Raw genomic sequence first — 19,696 nt, forward strand, 5'->3', positions numbered from 1 at the left:
CAGCAAACCCTGATGGGAGCAGCACTGACTCTTTCCAGTAGAAATTTCTCTAAAGGAGGAGGAGAAGGCTCATGCCCTTTGGAGGAACCTTGGGGCAGAACCTGAAAGTAGCAGGTCATACAGGAAACCTGGATTTTTGCCCAAGTTTCTCTCTGCCTTCCAAAGTACGCACATAAGCACATAGTTCCCTTGCCATCCAGTTGGGCTTTTCTGGAAAACTGCAGGAGGTGTCAATGGCTCACTTTAAAGAAGTCCCAGACTGGTAATGTCTACAAAAGTGATGCATTCCAGGCAGACAGAAATTAATTCAACACATGATCCAAGCCCGCTCCAGTCTGGCCTTGGCCATTGGTTAGTCAGTGGTCAGCCCCGGGTACAGTCAAGGCTTCCTGACATGTACCTGCAGTATTGCCTGCAGAGGAGCAGTCATGTTCCCACTGAGGTCAGTGAAACTTGCATGCAATAAAATCTGATACTTTGGGGATAAGATGGGACAAACACATCTGAACATCTTCAGGTAAAATAAAATTCAGCTTTTAGCTTCTCTGTTTAGCAGACACCCGCTCAGCAACTTTGGTCCCACTCTTACTCTGCCTGCGGCAATTGCCTTTGCTGCACACTCTCTGCTCAAAACCATGAGCTGCTTTTGGAGAAGGTCATCTCACAGTACTGAATACACCACCACCAGAACCACCACCAACCCAAGCCCCACCAGCCCACTTCCTCCTATGCCAGCTCAAAAGATACATACTTTGATAGAAGCTGGGTTAAATTCAACTTCTTTTTTGGGTTCTGGTTCTGCTGGTTTAGGTGCCGGTTTGGGTTCTTCCTTCTTAGGTTCAGCTTTCTTAGGTTCGGGCTTCTTTGGAGGCATGCTGGTTTGCTGGTGGGCTGCTTTAGGAAGGGAGAGAAGGAGACAAGACAGTCAGGGAAGAGGTGGCTGCTGCAAGATAAATCGCCAGCACACACAGGTCTTTATGCCTGTCCAGTCTCCTGAAGTCACACTTGTGTCACTCTCCAACCTGTCACATGCCAGAGCTTACAATAGGGCTGCTGCTATAAAAGGACAAGACATTTACCGGGCTATTTTAGAGCCATCAGATACGGCATTGTTATGAATTAACACTTAAATGGAATGAGAGGTTGGGGGTTTTAGGGCTGAGGCTGGCGCTGGGTCAAACATTTCTGGTGCGCATGTGCATGCATGTGCGGTACACGGGGTGGCTGGGTTATGACCCAGGTCCATCAATGGGTTTTATCATCCCCAGGGCCATGCTGACACCTACCTTCCCAGCTCACTTGCTGCACAGTGTCTCTTTTTCAGGCTGGACTGCACCCCGGCCTTTGTTGTGCTGCTGTTCATTAAAAGATGACCACAGATTTATAATTAGACGTGAGGATGGAGCTATATGGGAGGCTGACCATCAACACGTTAGCTGGCACAGGGGAGAATTGTTACCTCAGATCACACACTGGTCTCCTAGGAAGGTGCAAAGAACCAGTATTGCTTATAGCAGAAAGTATTTAACAAGCATGGAAACACGCACACACAGCGTCTGGGATAACACTGGGTCTCTGTAAGTACATCCTTACGTCTGAGATTTTCCAGACCATTTTAGGGACTTGAATGCCAAATTCCTATTAGAATAACTAAGATAAGGGTATCCACTTGAAGCTTTTCTAATCCCAGCCTTACTTTGATTTAGATAACTCCTCTTCAAAGCAAAATGGAGTTAACAGTTTTCAGATCCGCATTTGCTTATGTTATTTTTCTAAATCAGGTCACTGTCTGAGACATGGTCACTTCCACATTGCCTGATCTATTTTTTTTCCAAAAAAACAACACCCCCCATAACAAGACAACCACCCCCCAAATCACAATGTATTTGAAAAAGGGATCTGTGCTGGCATTTCAAATAAGTATCAGTTGAATCATAAATCTCTTTGTTTTTCTTACTACGTCATCCTGATAACAGAGCATTCAGACCCCTTTGAGACCTGCTTTTGCCCACCCCGCCACCAGCCTACCCCTCAGTAGCTGCTCTAGGCACTCCTGGTTCCCTGGCTGGCTTTGCTGGAAGAGTGCTCGTGCTTTATCCCGCCCAGCTGCTCCCAAATCGTAGCCCATCCACTACTGGCAGTACACAAGCAGCTTGGAAGTGCCACATGATTCCTACACAGAAAGCTGGCCACCCCCTTTGAACTGCTGTCTCCACCATGGCTTCAGCAAGTGAAAGCAGTTGGGGAACCTGGAGAGACTGGAGGGGGAATGGAGCAGGGCTGAGCTTTGTGTCTATACAATATGGTGTAGTTCCAGGTCCTACCTGAATGAGAGCCTGCTTTCTGATTCCAGGTTTGAGGCAATGCCACAGCATTTATTACAGTAATAAATACATCGCTACAATAGCGTAACTGTCACAGTAATGGTTGTTTATGCTTTTTGGATAATGGGAAGCAAATCTCATTCCTCTAATTAAAGAGGACACTTCAAGAACACTGCCTATGACAGGAGCCCTGAGCTGCTCCTGACCAACCTAGTGAGGTATTTTGGTGTTTTGGCATTTCACTGTTTCAGGGACCACCTGGAGAACTGCATTTTTCCCTCCAGTGTGTTGCCTTCCAGGTAACTCAATTCTGGTCAAAGCTGGTAGCAGCAAAAGGATGTGTCTCCATGAACAGCTATGCAGAAATCTGTCTACTGTCTCTCCCAGACCAGACTCTAGTTCTGTCACTTCTATTCAGTTCACAAATGCCACAAGACCTGCTCTGATGGAGCCCACCAGTCCCAACCCACGTTTGTGTGGCCACGCAGGAAAAAGTTTCTGAGACCAGCTTACCAGCCTATTGATCTACACACTATAAGCTGTGCAGCCAGGGGAGCAGTTCAGCTTCCCTAGGGTATAAACCTACACTTGGTCCCTGGGTTATAGAGCAAGATTGGTTTGCACTGGAGATGCAACAGAGATGCACTAGATGATCCCACCTGGCCTTCAGTTGCCGTTGCAGAAGGGCCCCAGTCTCCCATAGGGTCTGTGCCATAACTGTATACTGGCCAGTCCTACATATGCTTCCGATACCATAAGGTATCAGAAATGGCTCTAGAAACACTTATGTAATCAAACGAACCCCATCCACGGTGAATTATTAAACCGTAGGTATAGGGCACCCCCATAGCTCTGAAGAGGCCACTGTAGGCAGAGGCATCTCCTATGACACCAGACACTGGCATTTAAGTGACTGAGTGAAGCCTGAGATATCTGCTGCTGAAAGAGATGCATCACCCCCACAATGAGTATGTGGACAAGGTCTCTGGTGACTGTGATGAGAGCAGAGACACATAGTTCATATAAAGTGAGATGAACCCTACCCAGGCTAGATTCCACCTTCTGAGATTTCCTTCTTATTGCAAAGCCCCAGAGTAAAGGCTTTCTGAAAGTTTCTGTTTCTCATTTGCCCATTTTCTGTCCAGGGCAAACAAGAATTAAGTGTGGAAACTGTCTGATGCACCCTGCTGATCAGAAGAAGTGATCCTTGTAAACTTTGCAAGCTGTAGATATTTCTGTGAAGAAATAACAGAAATTGTGCATTGTTTTCATGCCCCGTAAAAAGTTTTGCTGCATTGATTTCTGCATTGAAACAAGTCATGGCTGGAGAACTGTAAGAGCTTTCTACAGACCCAAAGAAATACCAGGGAGTAACTTCACCATGATCCTCCACTACAGACTTCTCGATTGACATCGCAGAAGTCAGCACAGACCCAGGAAATCCTGAGTTTTGCTAATTCAAAGCAGCAAAGCTGCAATGCAAATTAGCGTGTGCTCTGAGAGCAACCATCACAAGGACAGCGTCTGAGCAGGCACCAGCCTAAGCACAGAAGTGTGTTTCACACAACATTTGAAAAAGCCACCAGGTCTTATTCCTGAACTGGAAATGGCACTGGAAAGTATCAGGCAATTAAGATGCCCGCAGCAGCTTGGGATTTTGTCACCTCCACCTCTTCAAGATAAGAAGAGACCATAATAACAAGAAGAGTCGTATTTCACTTTCTCTTCCAAATGCCACAGATCAGCCGTGGTTGTGGGGTTTGTTGGTGGGTTTTTTCCCCCCTCTCAGCTGTTCTCTAATGAAAAGATATTAGAGAAATAATGGCAAAGACAATCCAGAAAGCTCACCTCATTCTGACTCTCAGACAAACTCATACAAAAGTTATGTCAATATGCTTTTCATTATGTTAATGATAAAGTATATTCACAGTACAGTTGGCTTGACAAAGTTCACCAAAAAGATCCTTTGCACTTGTGCAAAATTAAAGTGGTTGCAGTCTCCCACCACTTTTATTAAATTGTCAGTCTGGCTCAGAGAGGAGGCCTCTGGCAATGCCAGAAAAATCCCAGTTAAATACTTTGGGATTTTAGTCAGTCTCCTACATCTCCCTTCCTCTTCTACACACATAACACATTCCCTCCTGGCTTCTGTTTAATTTCTGTGTGTAGACCTACCAATGACCAAAATACCCCAACAGACGAGCCCTTATCCACAGCCTGAGGCGGTTCTTCACTTGACTTTTTCATCACAATGTAGCGTAGCTGGCAGGTAACAGCCCCATTTATGCGATTACTTTATGCTTTATTGAAATATATTTAAATTTAAATAACATCTTTATTTAAATATGCAATGTCAAGGCAAAACAGGGAGGTACCTTATGAGTTTTAAGTACCTGCAGGGCTGGCTAACCACTGCTGGGTGGATGTCTTGGACTGATTCCATGGATTAAAGATATTCCATTGCCCTGCAAATCCTTCTGCAAACAGCCCAATCAATGCAGCTAATCTTGCCCTAAAACCCCCATTCACCTCTTCCATGAGGATCCCTAGAGTCCCAGCAGCTGCAAAAAAAACCCTGACCAAAATTCCCTCTTTCTATTAATAGGTTTTGAAGGGTGGGGAGTGAGGGGAGTCCTCTTCAATTTTTCAGTCATGCTCACAACAGATGTTAGCAGTAGATTTTAGTGCCAAAAAGCTATTCTGGAGTCCTACATGAGAGGCTGGGCTAGCTGTGAATTTACTAAAACTCCCTTGATCATCAGGGTATGCTAAGTTTCTCCTGAGAGGTGGACTGGGATCATCTTCAAAAAGAACGGAGCTCATCAAGACATTTCCCACAGAAAAAAAAATTGGATTTTAAACCCAGAAAAAATAGAATATAAGTGAAAACAAAATATTCTGGCCAAAACCTGAATCATTTAAATTTGGGAGTGCTGCCACAGTGCCTTATGATTCTCTGGTCCTTGATAAGCCTGTCTGTCATATGGAATGGAATGCTGGAATGTCTGCTGGAATCGTAGAACAGCCCAGGTTGGAAAGGACCTCAGAAGATCATCTGGTCCAGCCTCTCAAAGGAAAGGGTCCCTAGATTAGATTTTCTATCAAACTTACTCCATTTACTGTAATTTGCCACACTCCCCCTCAGACCAAGTAGAGGAGAATGTGAATTGCCTCTTCCCAAGGAAAATAAAGATGTGAGAAAAGTTAACAATTTTCATGAAATAATGTTGTGGGATATTTGAATTGAACCGTTTAGGGCCAAAACATATAAATTTTCAGATATTTGACTTAACAAAATACCCTCCCCACCCCCAGTAGGTTGGGGTTTTTTTCTGTTAAAAATAAAAATAAAATTAATCTTTGAGTTTAAACTTCAATTCTCTCTTCAAAAACAACCATTGATGGAAACTCTCCAGACATCTTTAAATGAGAGGTTGAGAGCACGTCAAAGATGTTCTCTCTCCAACCAAAAGCGGTTGTGTAACTTTTCCCAATAAGGAATGCTGTCCTTGGAGTTGTAAGATGGCCACAGCTTGAATGTCTTCCCCAGAGAACAGAGAAAAAGTGTTTTTAGAAGATTTGCAACCAGAAGACAATTTATTTTTCTGCTTCTTCAGCCCCCAGCACAGCAGATGTCTTGTCAGCTGTTGGATGAAGAAGCAAGCTCCAAACCACATCTGCTCATATGCTACTCAACCTCTGTACTTTAATATAACCAAGTTATAAACAGAAATTCAGATATTTTCAAATGGCACTGGCATTTCAAAGATAGTTAATGGGGTGGGGGGTGGGGAAAAGAAAAAAAAAAACAGATGGGGAACTTCCAAGAGATCTCCATTTCTCTCCCTACTTTTTGTCAGCTGTAGGTCTCGCCAGCTTTTCCATCAATGCCTTAACACCTCAGTGGTTACAACAAGCCAAGATATCAGAAGGAAGAACAGAAGGGGTTCTATCCACATGGAGAGAGGGATGTGGCGGGTCAGCTGAGCGGATGTTTATCAGATGGGAATCTGCTGTGAGCAAAGGTGGAGCAGGACAGAAATATAGGTAAACCTGAGAATTTTCTTTGAGATTACTGTTGCTGCTCCCAATTTTCATAGGGTGAATTGTCTGCCCAATATTACCACTGCTTCCTATAGGAACATCAGCTCAAAAGAGCAGCAAAAGCTTGCCTTTGGACCAGCTCTTCAGCTGCTATAAATCAGTGAGTTCCACTAACTTCAAGGGAACTATGCTGATTTATACCAGCTGTGGATATGGACCAGAATAGTAGATTGTCTGGCAGTAACCATCTTTCTGACTATTGGGATCAGGAGAACACATGTTTGCTGTTCATCAGGGTGGAGGAGCGTGAGGGAAGGGAGAAAAGAAAAAAAAAAAAAAAAAGCTGTATCTTTTATATGGAAAATATAACACTAAAGATACCAAGCACCAAAGAAGCACTGGTGACATAAAACTTTGTAGAAATATGGTCTTGCCCATGAAGACATGTGGGATTCAGTAGGAAATTAGTATATAATGGATTCTCAGACCATGCAGGTACCATGGGACAAAGAGCAGAAGTGAAAGGGTTTCTGCATTACAGCTTCAGCAAACTTTTGAAGTCCTACTGCAAATAAGTAAAAGCCTGAAAAACTCAACAGGATTCTTCAGTGGTTTGTTGAAAGGAAAAAGTATTAGATGTCAATTAAAGGGACTAATTAACAGCTGTTTTACAGACTTCATAATAGCCTGCTTCAGAAAATCATCTAGTTCCTATTAGAAACGTTAGGGGACACTGATGTCATTAAACTTTACCACCGATGAAATGCCTAGCTTTTAGATGAGCAATTATCCATGTCTTTTCTTTGTCAAAATGAAGAAATACTCCCAGATAGTGATTCTTTCCAACTTTTGCTCTTTATAACAGGTAGGATGAATACCCTTCTAGACTTCTCTTTCGCTATATACATTGGCAGTGGAAATCCCAGCTGCTCACATTGGAGGCTTCACTTTCAGATGCTTAAAGTGAGCAAATTCCACATTTCCATACTCATACAGCCCATTTTCATCCCCACTAGGATATTTCCATTTTCTTTTCAGGAATGGAATAAAATAATACATTCCTTTATTTCCAAAAGGAGCATACCTCCCCTCAGCCTCCATCCATCACAGGTTTTCATGCTTTTGTCTCTGGGACTCAACAGAGTCTGAGAACTCTTCTCCTTTGAACACTTAAGGGCTATGAGCAAGTCAACTCATGATCTTCTTAGGGACAAAGTAAAAGGATCAGCCCAGTGACTGACAGGTTGGCAACACAGTACTACCCATACCCTGATCACTCGGTTTCTCAGCAGGCAAGTAAATACTTCTTTTCAGGGTGACCTTGCAGACCCTAGAGCAGATGCTGAAGGCAAAAGTGGTAGATGCATGTTAATTTGTCCAGCAGTCCCCCACCACCATAACCATTTCATCATTACTTTGTGTTTTTAACTTTAAAAGGCCATTATAAGGAAAATGAAAAGCATTAACTGATTTCAATGGGGCTGTGGCATTTTACTCTCCTCCTTCTCACTCTCGTTTTTGGTACTGTACGAGATCAGCAGCTCATATGGCACTGCAACTATTTTTACAGCTTTTGACTGTCCCTACTTGTACTGCAATGTGGCTGCTAATTTCAAAGCTGAGCATTTCATGTTCTTACTAAACCACTACCAGAGACAGCTGCACTGCAAGGACTGGGCAAAGGTGGATTTCTTCCTTTCTTCCAAGCCGTGTTTTCAGTGGCATTAACTGCAAAGCAATCCCAGGGACTGTAAGGAACAGCTGCCCTCTTCTAGCAACCTGAATTCACAGAGAACTAGCTCTGTTCTAGGAAAATGACCCAAAAGGGGCCAGTGATGGACACAGGAAAAATAAAAACCAAAAAGCGATTTATCTGGAGTAACAGCAAATTCTGAGAAGAGGACATCTCAGGAGACCTTTCTGACCTGGCACCGGACACAGAAGATAATTAATCTTACAGCCGCCTTAATGGGATCATCTATAAGAAGTTGAACATCCCACTCCTCTCTGCACATTCACATGCAAGCAAATCTGCAGCACAAAATCTTGCCACTTAAGTTAAACCGATACATCACACACTGGAAGGAATGTGGTAGGTATTTCAGGAAGCATCTTCACCCAGACCTCTCATCAAAAGTCGCAGCACTCTCAAAAACTAGCCGGCTGCAACACAGCTTTTACCATCCCATCCCACGTTAACTTCAATAGGTAGTGCTCACACCTTGCCCCAGCACAGCCACCAATGCCCCACAAGATTTTGACAGTTCATCTACTGCCTGTGCTGTTCCTTCAGCCCCTTCGGGCCAGTCCATCCTTGCCTCCGCTGCATCCTTCTCCTTGTCTCTCTCCCTCTCCCTCTCTCCTCCTCCCTCTCTCCCTCTCCTCCCTCCCCCTCCCTCCCTCTCTCTCTCTCCCTCCCTCTCCCTCCCTCCCTCTCCCTCCCTCTCCCTCCCTCTCCCTCCCTCACTCTCTCTCTCTCCCTCCCTCTCCCTCCCTCCCTCTCCCTCCCTCACCCTCCCTCCCTCCCTCTCTCTCTCCCTCCCTCTCCCTCCCTCCCTCCCTCTCCCTCCCTCACCCTCCCTCCCTCCCTCTCTCCCTCCCTCTCCCTCCCTCCCTCCCTCTCCCTCCCTCACCCTCCCTCACCCTCCCTCTCCCTCCCTCCCTCTCTCTCTCCCTCCCTCTCCCTCCCTCACCCTCCCTCACCCTCCCTCTCCCTCCCTCTCCCTCTCTCCCTCTCTCCCTCTCTCTCCCTGCTTCTTCCAGGCCTCCCTTCACCCAGTGCTCCCCTTCCATCCCCCTTAGAGCTATGTAACTACCTAGCAGGAACCTTATCCACGTCAGCCAGCTCACCGCCCCTGAAGGCAGCCTACAGCTGTATATTGTTAATTAACCCAGCTTCATTCCTCTACAACCAAACACTGATTTTTTTTTTTTTTGTGCTGAGGTAGATAAATCATGGTGGCAGGTCAGCCCTCCAAAAGCAAAGTTTATTCTCAAGCACTCCAGAAACTGAAGTTTTCCAGTCACCTCCAGAGTCTGAACACCAGCCACTGTTAAATACCTCATATAATTAAGGCTTTTGCTTTCAACATCAAAAAAAATCTCGTCAGGGTCTGCAATCAATTCTTTCCTTATTTGAAGACACCAAAAGGCAGCACATTAATGTAAAAGCCAAGTTTGCTCCCACACTGGATCTACAAGTCACCCTTCCCTCTTTCCTCCCTTCCCCTAAATACACTTTTTTTCTTTTTTCTTTTTCTTTTTCTTTTTTTTTTTTTTTTTTTTTGACTACTGTCCATTCAGGCTCGCTTTTAGGAATTAAAAGAAAAACCTTCATGGAAAAAGGCAGTTTATCACATTTTCTTGGAAAACTGTCTTCCTTGTTTTTTAAAGGCATCTATATCACTCTACTTACCAGACAAGAAGCCTGGAAGACTAATCAGGCTGGCTAGTTGTATGAAATGAGCTCCAGCCAAATAAAACTGTATTTCAAGCTGTGAAGTTGTGGTAACTGCTGCAGTATTGCAACTTTGGGGTTAGCAAAAGTCCCAGACTGAGTCTGAGATTCCCCCTTTTCTATTCGATGCTCTCAGAGTGATGTGCAGGAGATACTCATGACTGTTCTGGGGATCAGTCTCTACCCCAGCCATTACCAAAGCCCAAGCCCAGAGTCCACCAGAGGAAGTTCCCAGGACATACATGACTACAGCATTAAGCAAAGCTTTGGGAAGCTCCGAGCTTATGTTATCTCCCGATGTGATGGGAGATGAAGGCGGAAATCCCACATCACAAGAAACAGCCTCCAACAAGTCAGGCCTCTGTTGGAACTTTCTGTTCAACAGCAAAAATAGATGTACCCAGCTTATCTCATTTCTGCTTCCTGTAAGCCAAATCCTACTTGGAGAAGAGCACGAACAAATTAAAATGAACCATAAAGACCCGTGATCTGTCCCTGCTACTCATCGTTCTATTCCTTTTTTATTACCAAAAGTATTTAAAATTCTGGGCCGTAATCATAAGGCAACTTTTGCAGTGATGATCAAATTTACACCTTGCTATCATTTCGTGTTATCATCTCAGTCACAGGACTATCTTGAAGTCCAGCAGAAAACACAATTCCAGCTTGCTAGTTAGACATGGAGAATTATTTTTTTTTTTGTAAAATTATGTAAAATACAGAAATAAAAAAATAAAAATTTAGAATGTACATACAAGCGAGAGCAGGAGAAAAGAGAGAGCGGCAGTGTTATCCTATACATTTTTTATTTTTAGTGGAAGGATAGATGATTTGACCAAGGTCAAACAGAGAGTCTGTGACAGAATTAGGAAATAAATGTCTCATGATGTTTCCACACTGTACTGTACATCCTGGGAGCTGAATAACAATTCCTGCAGAGAGCACATGGAGTATGTGATGGGAACATATTCAAGAAAACTTACACAGCAATGTTTTAACAGTAATTTACTTGGTATTGATGCTCTTTTGTTTGTTTGTTTGTTTGTTACATTTTTAATAAAATAGACAGGATATAAAAAGGGAACATAAAGTCTTTTTTCTTGTGATGTCACAGGTATAACATTAATGTCACTTCCCAAAATACTCATCTTGCTTTTTCATGCAGTGGAATTTCTGGCCTGGTTGTGAAACTCAACCCCCCCTGTGAAGGGCTGTAAACCCAATCTGGATCAGCAGCTTGGGAACAATAGTCACATCCAGTCGGCTGGCAGAGGAACGCCAGGAATGTCCTGGGCTCAAGGACTCAAGGGCTAGCTCCACTCTGTGTTCTTGAAACCCTGGGGACCTTCCACCAGGCACTGCTGGCCTGAAGAAGCCACAGAGGTGTGAAGAGAGAGCTGAGCTCCAGCAGCCAAGTTAGTGTTCAAGTATGTGCAAAGCACAGGGAGATTCAGATCTGCCCACGGATCAGCTCATGACATACAGACACAACTCAGTCCGCAAACTGGGAACATGATCCTGTGCTAACCCCCCAGCATTCACACCCAGGACTTGCTCCAGGGTCTATTTCTAGTTACATTTCTTGGTCTGTCTCAGTTACATCTTATCCTCTTACTTCTTATTTCTTTCTTGATCAGCTGGCACATTTTTGAAAGAGCTTGAGATCTTTTTAAAACGGTATCCATCAAACACGTGTGTTCAGTCTTGACATCTGATTGAACTTTCACTGTTCTTTCTTAAATTACCCTCTTCCCCTTTGTTGTTGTACTCTTCCCACTCCTTCCCCTAGCTTTTTAGTTGTGCCAATAGAGATTTCCCACACACATACTCAAGAAGCTGGAATAACATTTGGATGGATACCTGATGACTAAAGACTGCAGGAGCTCTATGGTTGGTCAGCTGATCCACTAACATTCACTGCATCTCATCTGAGGTAAGACAGACTTGGGGATCTGGAAAGCTTTGTCACAAGTCAGTTCTATTTAATACACATTTTTCACTGGGGAGGCCAGTACATATCACTCAAGTGTTCCTTTAGGCTGATTTTTTTTTCTTTTGATATTTTGCTGTGCTGAGGACAGAAAGGGCTAACAATGGATACCCTTCCACATGGAGAACACATCTACAAGACTCTCTTCCCCTTTCACTATAATCCTTATATGCTCATCCAGAAAGGCTTGAGTATGTTGACCTACCAGGCACCTGCCAATCCTGCCCATCTGACTTCACCAAAGAGCCCAAAATGACGCTACTTTGCAGTGGGAATACAAGTGCAGGTGGATTGTATGTTGCAATGGTCCTGTGACTGGGTTATTAGAAGACACGTGGGAGAGAGGGTAAGAGGACTGATGTTCTCATCTTAGGTTTTCTTACTGTTTCAGCTTTCTGTTTAAATAGATGCCAAGGTTGTCTGGTCCATATGGGATTAAGTTTTTTGTGTAGGATACATTAAACAGCCAAAGTCTCCCACTAAAACACAGCCTACTCCAAGCACATCTAGTGAACAAATGCCATAATTAGAACAAACAAGCCCACTCCCACAACAAACATCCCAGATCTCTGTAGCAAACCTTGATATAAATAAACAAAAAGACATAAAATAGATAATAGCCTGGTCCTGCCCAGTTTCAGTTACAAGAGTTTCTCCAGGGATGAGAAGGTACGGAAGAAGGACAAAAGATATTTTGGGGTAAGGACATGGGAAATACAACATTGAACCTGCATGCCCCCCAGTATCCTCTGTGCTGTGATACCCACCGGGAATATCAGTCTACTGCAGAAGCAACTAATGAGTCATGTCCCGTGAGTGCTGTCTGCAGGATATCCTGCACTCAGCAGAGAAAGGCAATCCCTTCTGCCCCCAGAAATAGCAATTTATTACCAGTGGTTAGCACTTGACAACAGTTGAAGAAGTGCTGGGTATTCCTTTCAAGATCCCAAAGCGGTGCCTGAGAGCACATCAAAACCTAACATATGCTGGGACTGAGCTCACAAACAGACCTTGGACTCCAGCTCATGGGTTAAGAGACATGTGATCCCTGGTAGCTCAGGCCAGTCACATCTTGGTTTTACAGCACATGGCAAGGACGTAATAGAAGAGGACAATTCCTGGAAAGAATGACTCCAATTCATACTTGTTGACGTCAACAAACCAGAGATATGCTTGACCATTTACAAGTCTTTCCCAAAACCCAACAGTGGTTCTGTAAGAATGTTCTGACGTTCTGATATCAAAGCATATTTGCTTGCTGTCTGGCTTGTTACACTGGCTTATCTGGAACAGAAGAAAATACATATTTGTGTGCTTGCACTGCCACATGCATGCCTATGAATATGTGTAGGTTACTGTGTAAATACATAAACATATAGCAGGAAGTGAAAAATACAATGTATTCCAATGAATCCATCAAGGAAATTTTGCATTTATGAAGATACATAAATATGAATTTGTGTGTATCACACATACAATGGCATTATGTGTATGGTTAGTATAAAAGCATTAAAAAAAAATAACAAACATTTAAAATCTGCCTGATAATTTTGCTTTTGAATGACCAAAAGGGTTTTTTGCTCCTTCCATATATTCTGACAGGAGCACTGGATAGACACAAAATTTCTGAAATCCCTGGCACAGACAGCTTGGTAGAGGAAGGTCTACAGTCCTTCTGGCATTATAAAGGGGATCTGGGACTTGATAAGGGAGATTCACAATAACACAGAGAGATTTCTCTGTTAGCTGAGGGATATGATGATATTTTTTTAGTGTTCAGCTCAGCCCTGAGGAGCTGCGCAGTCCCAGGCTGGCAGCCTTGCAGCAGATCCCACACTGGGCACGGAGAGACCTCTTTGGTCTCAGTCCCACAGGCAAGAGTGAAAAGATGGATGCTGTGATTTGTTCAGATCTCCTCCAGTGTAAGTGCAGTCATGAAAAATTGTTCAGAGTATGTTCAAAAGATGATTATTTTCTGGGATTCATCTCCCTGTGCAAAGTAAACCTAATGAAATGAACACAGAGTATGACATAGAAGTGGACATTTCTACATCCCATTTCCCATCCTCAGCTGGTAAAAACATCTCTAGAGAAAGAGAACCACCTACAATTGCTTATGGATATTAACCTTGTGAACATTTCTTCAGTCATTGTCAGCCTGCTGGGCATCTTTCCCTGTACACAACCACCTAGTGCAGGAAAAATACAGAAAAAGAGTTTTAAGAATAAATAGGTCAGAGGACCTACCAGGTGGGTTTTCCAAGTCTCATAGAGTTTGATTTTTTCCTATTTGTGTCATGTTGAATGACAGCTGCAGGGAGTATAGTCATATTCACAACAGCACTGCACAGTCTGAAACAAAGCAGCGTGTCAGCCTCGCCTGCATCTGGACTGCCAAGAGGGAAAGATTAAGTGCAATCTGATGACAGCATTGTTCTCCCCATTCTCATAAAACACGGACTCTACCCGATTTTCCCTTCTGGTTCATCAGCTGTGAAACGCATGGGTTCACAAACCATCAGATCCCCAGCCACCACTCACAAGGTGTTAGATGAAGTGATGGGCCTTGCTCGGATCTCAGAGTAATAGGAGCCATATGACCATCTGACTTGTTACAACACTAGCTCAGAAGTTGATTTAAAGGGAGGGAAGAAGGAACGGGGCTTCCAGTTATGTAAATCCTCGTCTGATGAGTACTGATGGGTAAGGGGTGAACGCCTACTCTTGTGAAGTGGGGATGGCCACGTGCTATGCAGCCCACTCATCTCACCCAAATGGCAACCCATCAAGCCCTGTAGACAGACAGAAACACAGAAGTAGGTTTGTTGTTTTTATGGGGAGGGGAAGGCAGGCTTCCCCCCAGGTGCTGCCAAACAACACAGATCCAAATAATATGAACTGTGGGGGCAGGCTGGATGAACTGTAGCTGTTGAGGATGAAATAAATGAGGTGGCAGAGAGGGGAAGAGAAAGCAAGAACTTGATAACCTTCAAGAATATGAAAAAATGTTTCAGAGAATACAAAACTGCTCTGGTCTCAACATCTGTGATAATCAAGAGATTAAACTGCAAGGCAGTTAATCTTTCTGCTTAACTATTAGGAGAAACTGTGTTAGGATGAATGCTGTGTGCTGGAATCTGTCTTGTGGAAAACTTTTGCCTCCTGGAAAGCTTTAAGGTGAGCTTAAATAAACTGCTGTCAGGAAGAGCATAGATGTAAATTTTTCCTGCCTTGGGACTGGATGGTCTTTCAGGGTCTACCAGGATGTCGGGATTCCCACTAGGAATCAGAACTAATCCCACCCTCTCAATCTCACAGGCATGACAATTATCTGCTTTAGTTTCCAGTCACAACCCTACAACAAATAAAGCTCAATAGCTTTATTGCCTACGGCTAGTTCATCAGTATATCTTGCCCTTCAATTGGGTTTGCCATTCCCTTTTATCCAGCCCTTGTTCTCATTAGCTGATCAACATGCTTGTTCTTGGTTGTTTAGAAATTCTTTATAGCCATGTGGATTAAACAGAAGAAAAAAAGAAGCGTCAAAACCCAAATAAATATCACTAAATATAGTTAGGACCAGCTGGTTTTAATTAGAGTTGTCTCAAGGCAGCCATGCCAAAAGCAATCTGAGCAGAGTCTTATGGCATGATCTGTTGATCTGCCAACATCTTTTAGGGGTTTACTGTATCCCCTGCAGTGAAATCGCGCCCCTGTGTAACACAATGACGGTGCATTCCAGACATATTTTTCTGCTGAGAGGCAGTGTTTTGGATGCAGTGGGAGCAATTGCTGTCATCTGATCCTAGGGCTCTGTTTTTCGTTGAAGGCATCACATTGAAACCTAGATGGGCTCAATAACCAAGGTGACCTCATGGGAAGGAGCCACTGCCATGGAGAGTCCCTCAACATGTTGGTGAGGATTGTGTGTGTGTGTGGGGTGAACCAATCTTGGGACATGCCTTGAGGCTCTTCCATTTTCTGACTGCCCTGGTCATCGTATAGACCACAGGGCCCAGCGTGTCACTGAATGGTACCAATTATGGGGTCAGGTGGACTGACAGTGGTCCAGGTTCCCTAAGAAGTTTTCATGCAGATGGGATCCAGCTCTTCTTGTTCAACAGCGCTCCTGACCGGGGTAACTATTAATTGCACAGTCTGTAAAAACATGACAAGACCTGTGAGGCAGAAAGACTCTGCTATCTGCACGTCTTCTCTGTCCCAGCAGGGATGAAGGTGACTGGAAGGCATCAGATAAATCTAGAGTAGGTTTTTTTCACTAATCACCTGGAAAAGCGGAGGGGGAAGGAAAGCAGACCAAATCATCACAGGGCCAGCCAGGCAGATAATAGGGCCTTAGACTTTTTGTTACTGGGCTTAGGAATATTCAGTCTCAGCCTCTTTCACCAACAGATAAAGATGATAGATGGTCAAATGGTCTGCCATACCCTCTGCTGGTCCATCACCTCAGAAGATGGTCTTAGAAACAACCCTATTCTGCCTCAAAGTACACACATCCTTTGATGATGTGTGTACTTTGAATCCGATTTGATTCATCCTCAAGATTTCTCCCAGCTCTAACTTGATGTGGGTTTACTGGTGGCTTCTCAGATGGGCCAGTCCAAGACCCGCTGAAGTCAAAGCAGTTTTTCTCTGCAAAGCCAAGCAGAGAAAGGGGATAGCTGTTATATTTAAGTCACATAGCTCTTTCTCTGGAAGGGATTTGAGATATCTCCATAATCAAATGGCTTCAGTCTCATGTCAAATCACATTTCCTCACAGCCCTTCCTATACTGAACAATTGTTCATGCACACATCTCACTTCTTGTCTTTCATCACACAACCAACCATTGAACAGTCACCATTAAGAGACAAGGAGCACTGGATAGCCATCATGTCCTGGGGCAGACCAGAGGTTCAGCTGTCAGTGACAGAGGACCTTTTCCAGCCCTAGTTCTTCTGGGTAAAAATGTTAGTGTGTTCAGCTGTCTGTCTCTATTCACCAGCTTAAAGTTTGATATTCCTGAAGCCTGCTAGTGCACAGGACAATGCTGACATTCATTATGTACTCCAGGTGAAGTCATTAAGGTTTGCTGATGAAGGCTTGGTTTTATATATAGCTGGTGTGGTGTCAGCTTCCCCCCCAATGTCTGTTCTTCCCTGTCCCCAGAAGGAACCTCCAACCCTTGCAACAAGCAGAATTGGGGTAGGTGTGACACTCTTTAATCCACTTCAGCACAAAGACAGGTATCCTTGTAGTGAAAGGTAGCACCCACATGAATGGCTCTACAAGCAAACTGGTGAGGACAGTTAACCTCAAAGATGGATCTGTAGCAACAGCCAGCAGGGGATAGAAGGTAGAAGGTGGTAAAGACCAAGAAATTTTTCAGTCTTCACAGTGGATGGTCAGAGAAATGAATCAGACTCTGACTCCTCTCCTTGCTTCTACAGAAGTTCCTTGGGCACTGTCCAATTTGCCATAGGAATTACCCACCTACACAGCTGCAAAAGCAGCTTCACTTTTTAGTAGTATCATTTTGGCTCGTGTTACCCCAGGTAAAAGGCAGATCATTGCACATACATGATCACAGAAGGCAAAGCGATCATGTGTAATTAAAATGTGTTCATAAGACTTCATCTTTCCCCCAAAGAATGACAAAATCAATTTATTCTGTTTAGGTTTATTTCAAGCAGTATTTCCTGAGAGTGTTCTTCCAAAAGGAAACTCTTTGTTACCATTACTTGACATATGGGAGAAAACTGGATGGAATCTGTCAAATAGCAAAACTACTAGAGTCCCCTTTTGCTCCATTAGGCCTGATTCTAATCTTATTTATAAATCTTCATCCTAACACGACTTCATTTTCCTGCCTAGCCAAAAAAATCAAATGCAGAATTAAGAAAGCATTTGCAAAACTAACCCTTTCTCTTCAGTTGGCTGAAATCTCAGAAAATCATCTCGCTTATGTCTTCTCTGCCAAGACAGGAGTAAGCCTACCTGTCATTCCCGGCAGGGATGTGCCTAAAATCCGCAGGGGTGGGAAATTCTCTGTCTTCCCAAGTAATGCATAGAAAGTTTCCTTCCCCAAACTATTACACAAATTCTGGTGGATTATTTTGTTTGTTTGTTTTTGTACAGATGCCTAAACTGATTCATCCTTGTTGCAGTTTAACCCTCTGACTATTTGGCCTATCTGGACTGGAAACCAAGAACTTGAAAATAACTTTTTAGATCTTTCTTTGCTATGTTATTTTTACACTGCAGATTCTCTTCATTTTTCTTGGGAACTTTCAACCACTTCACATTTATACAGCACTGAGCTATATGGAGATTTGCTTCCATTTGGGTAGCACTGTAAAACTACAAAATACTGATATTAATAATAACTTTTTTTTCATCTACAGATTTTATTAGTACTAATTTGAAGTTTAAAGGAAAATGCAAGTGAGGAAATTACTGTATTTGCACGTGCTCCAACTTTTGCTATGTAAAGTAGAATTCCTTTGCTCAACGCATCATGCTTCACATTTGAAATAAATTGATGAGGTCTGTCCCAGGTAACTCATTAAGCTGAAATAATCACACCATTTATAACCGTCCAATCTGATTTCAGAATCAGACCTATCAATTTCATAGTAAACGTCCCCAAAGTAGAGGGAGAAAGAATTAAAGTAAACCATAAGGAATTAGTGCTAGCAACATAGTGTTCCTTTCTGCTTCCTCCTGCAACTCTGCCCCATGCAGTGCAAATCTCAGTTGTGTGTTGAATGCTAATTTTCCAAATGCAGCGGTAACAGGAAAACTCTTCATCTGGTGCATATGAGCAGAGTCAGAAATGGATGTTTGCCATGCAGCCAGAGAGGCAAATTTTGCCCATCAGTTTATACATATGTTTCATTAAAAAAAGGAAGTCTATGTTAGGGTGCTGGGGGAGATGCTATAAAGTTTTTATTGCAACTTGTTTTTGTAAGTCTTGTCTAGCAAATCCGTGTGGTTTGCCTCAAATTTTCAGTAATAAACATTTAACAGCATGTTCCATAACCCCACTTATATAGGAAATTTTGTTGGGTGAATGAAATTGCTCAGAAGGAACAAGGATTGCTGTGTTGCAGTGTGACAACTATATGCTGCAGACAGCCTGAGAGTCTCAGGCTTGTTGCCTCTGTGAGATGACCTGTGGATGTGGCATCTGTGTCTTGAGATCTGGAGAGATCCTGTATTTTTATATAAAGCAATAGGTACTTCTGATCAAAAAGTGCCAGATGGTTCCACCTTCTGCCAAATCATGGGCAGAATGGATTTCCTATGAATATAAACCGATGGATCTGAGGTTTGGTGGTCAAAAAGAAGAAAATAGAGCATTTTGGCCTCCTTGGGTCAAGAAAAGTCTAGAATGAAGCAGGAAGATCCTTCAGAGGTCATCACTGTCTCCTGAAAGACCTACACAATAAAATTTCACCTTGCTGTTCAACCCTGAGTACTGCCCTGTAGAATAGTTTTTTCTCTGTTGCATGCCCACTCTTGATCCAAGAGGTAAAAGACACATCACAGATTAATCAGACTCCATGGAAACCATCTTATGTCAACATGGCAAAACCCTTCCTGTCCATCATGATGGGAGTTGTGTGGAAAATGCTGAACTAAGGCAGTGGACTGGACAGTTCAAAGAACAACAGAGCCCTTCTGTATATCCCTGGTGGACAGCCTCAAAGAACATCACACAGGACCACTGCACTGGACATGAGGACCAAATCACCAGTCAATGGCAGACCATGTGTAGTCTAGGAAACACAATCAGCTCTTTCTACAAGAAAATGAAGTGTGAAATAGGCTAGTTATGTCTGGTACAAGGACATGAAAGATGAGATCTACAGCAATTA

General features: G+C 43.4%; 1 protein-coding gene across 2 annotated transcripts in view; it reads right to left on the reverse strand.

Moving 5' to 3' along the window:
- MYL3 (myosin light chain 3) overlaps positions 1 to 1,366 on the reverse strand; it is a 39,250-nt gene extending 37,884 nt beyond the window's left edge. The window contains exons 1-2 of one of the 2 annotated variants that reach the window (XM_056338409.1): positions 1,287 to 1,366; positions 752 to 894 (exon numbers count right to left, since the gene is read on the reverse strand). In XM_056338409.1, coding sequence (XP_056194384.1) covers positions 752 to 874 — 123 coding nt within the window. In that variant the 5' untranslated portion in view covers positions 875 to 894; positions 1,287 to 1,366. Of the gene's footprint in view, positions 1 to 751; positions 971 to 1,286 lie in introns of those variants that run through there. The other variant, XM_056338408.1, reaches the window with a different exon arrangement.
- Positions 1,367 to 19,696: the final 18,330 nt, after the last annotated feature.

The sequence above is a fragment of the Falco biarmicus genome, chromosome 4 (assembly GCF_023638135.1).
Source record: "Falco biarmicus isolate bFalBia1 chromosome 4, bFalBia1.pri, whole genome shotgun sequence".
Classification (NCBI taxonomy): domain Eukaryota; kingdom Metazoa; phylum Chordata; class Aves; order Falconiformes; family Falconidae; genus Falco; species Falco biarmicus.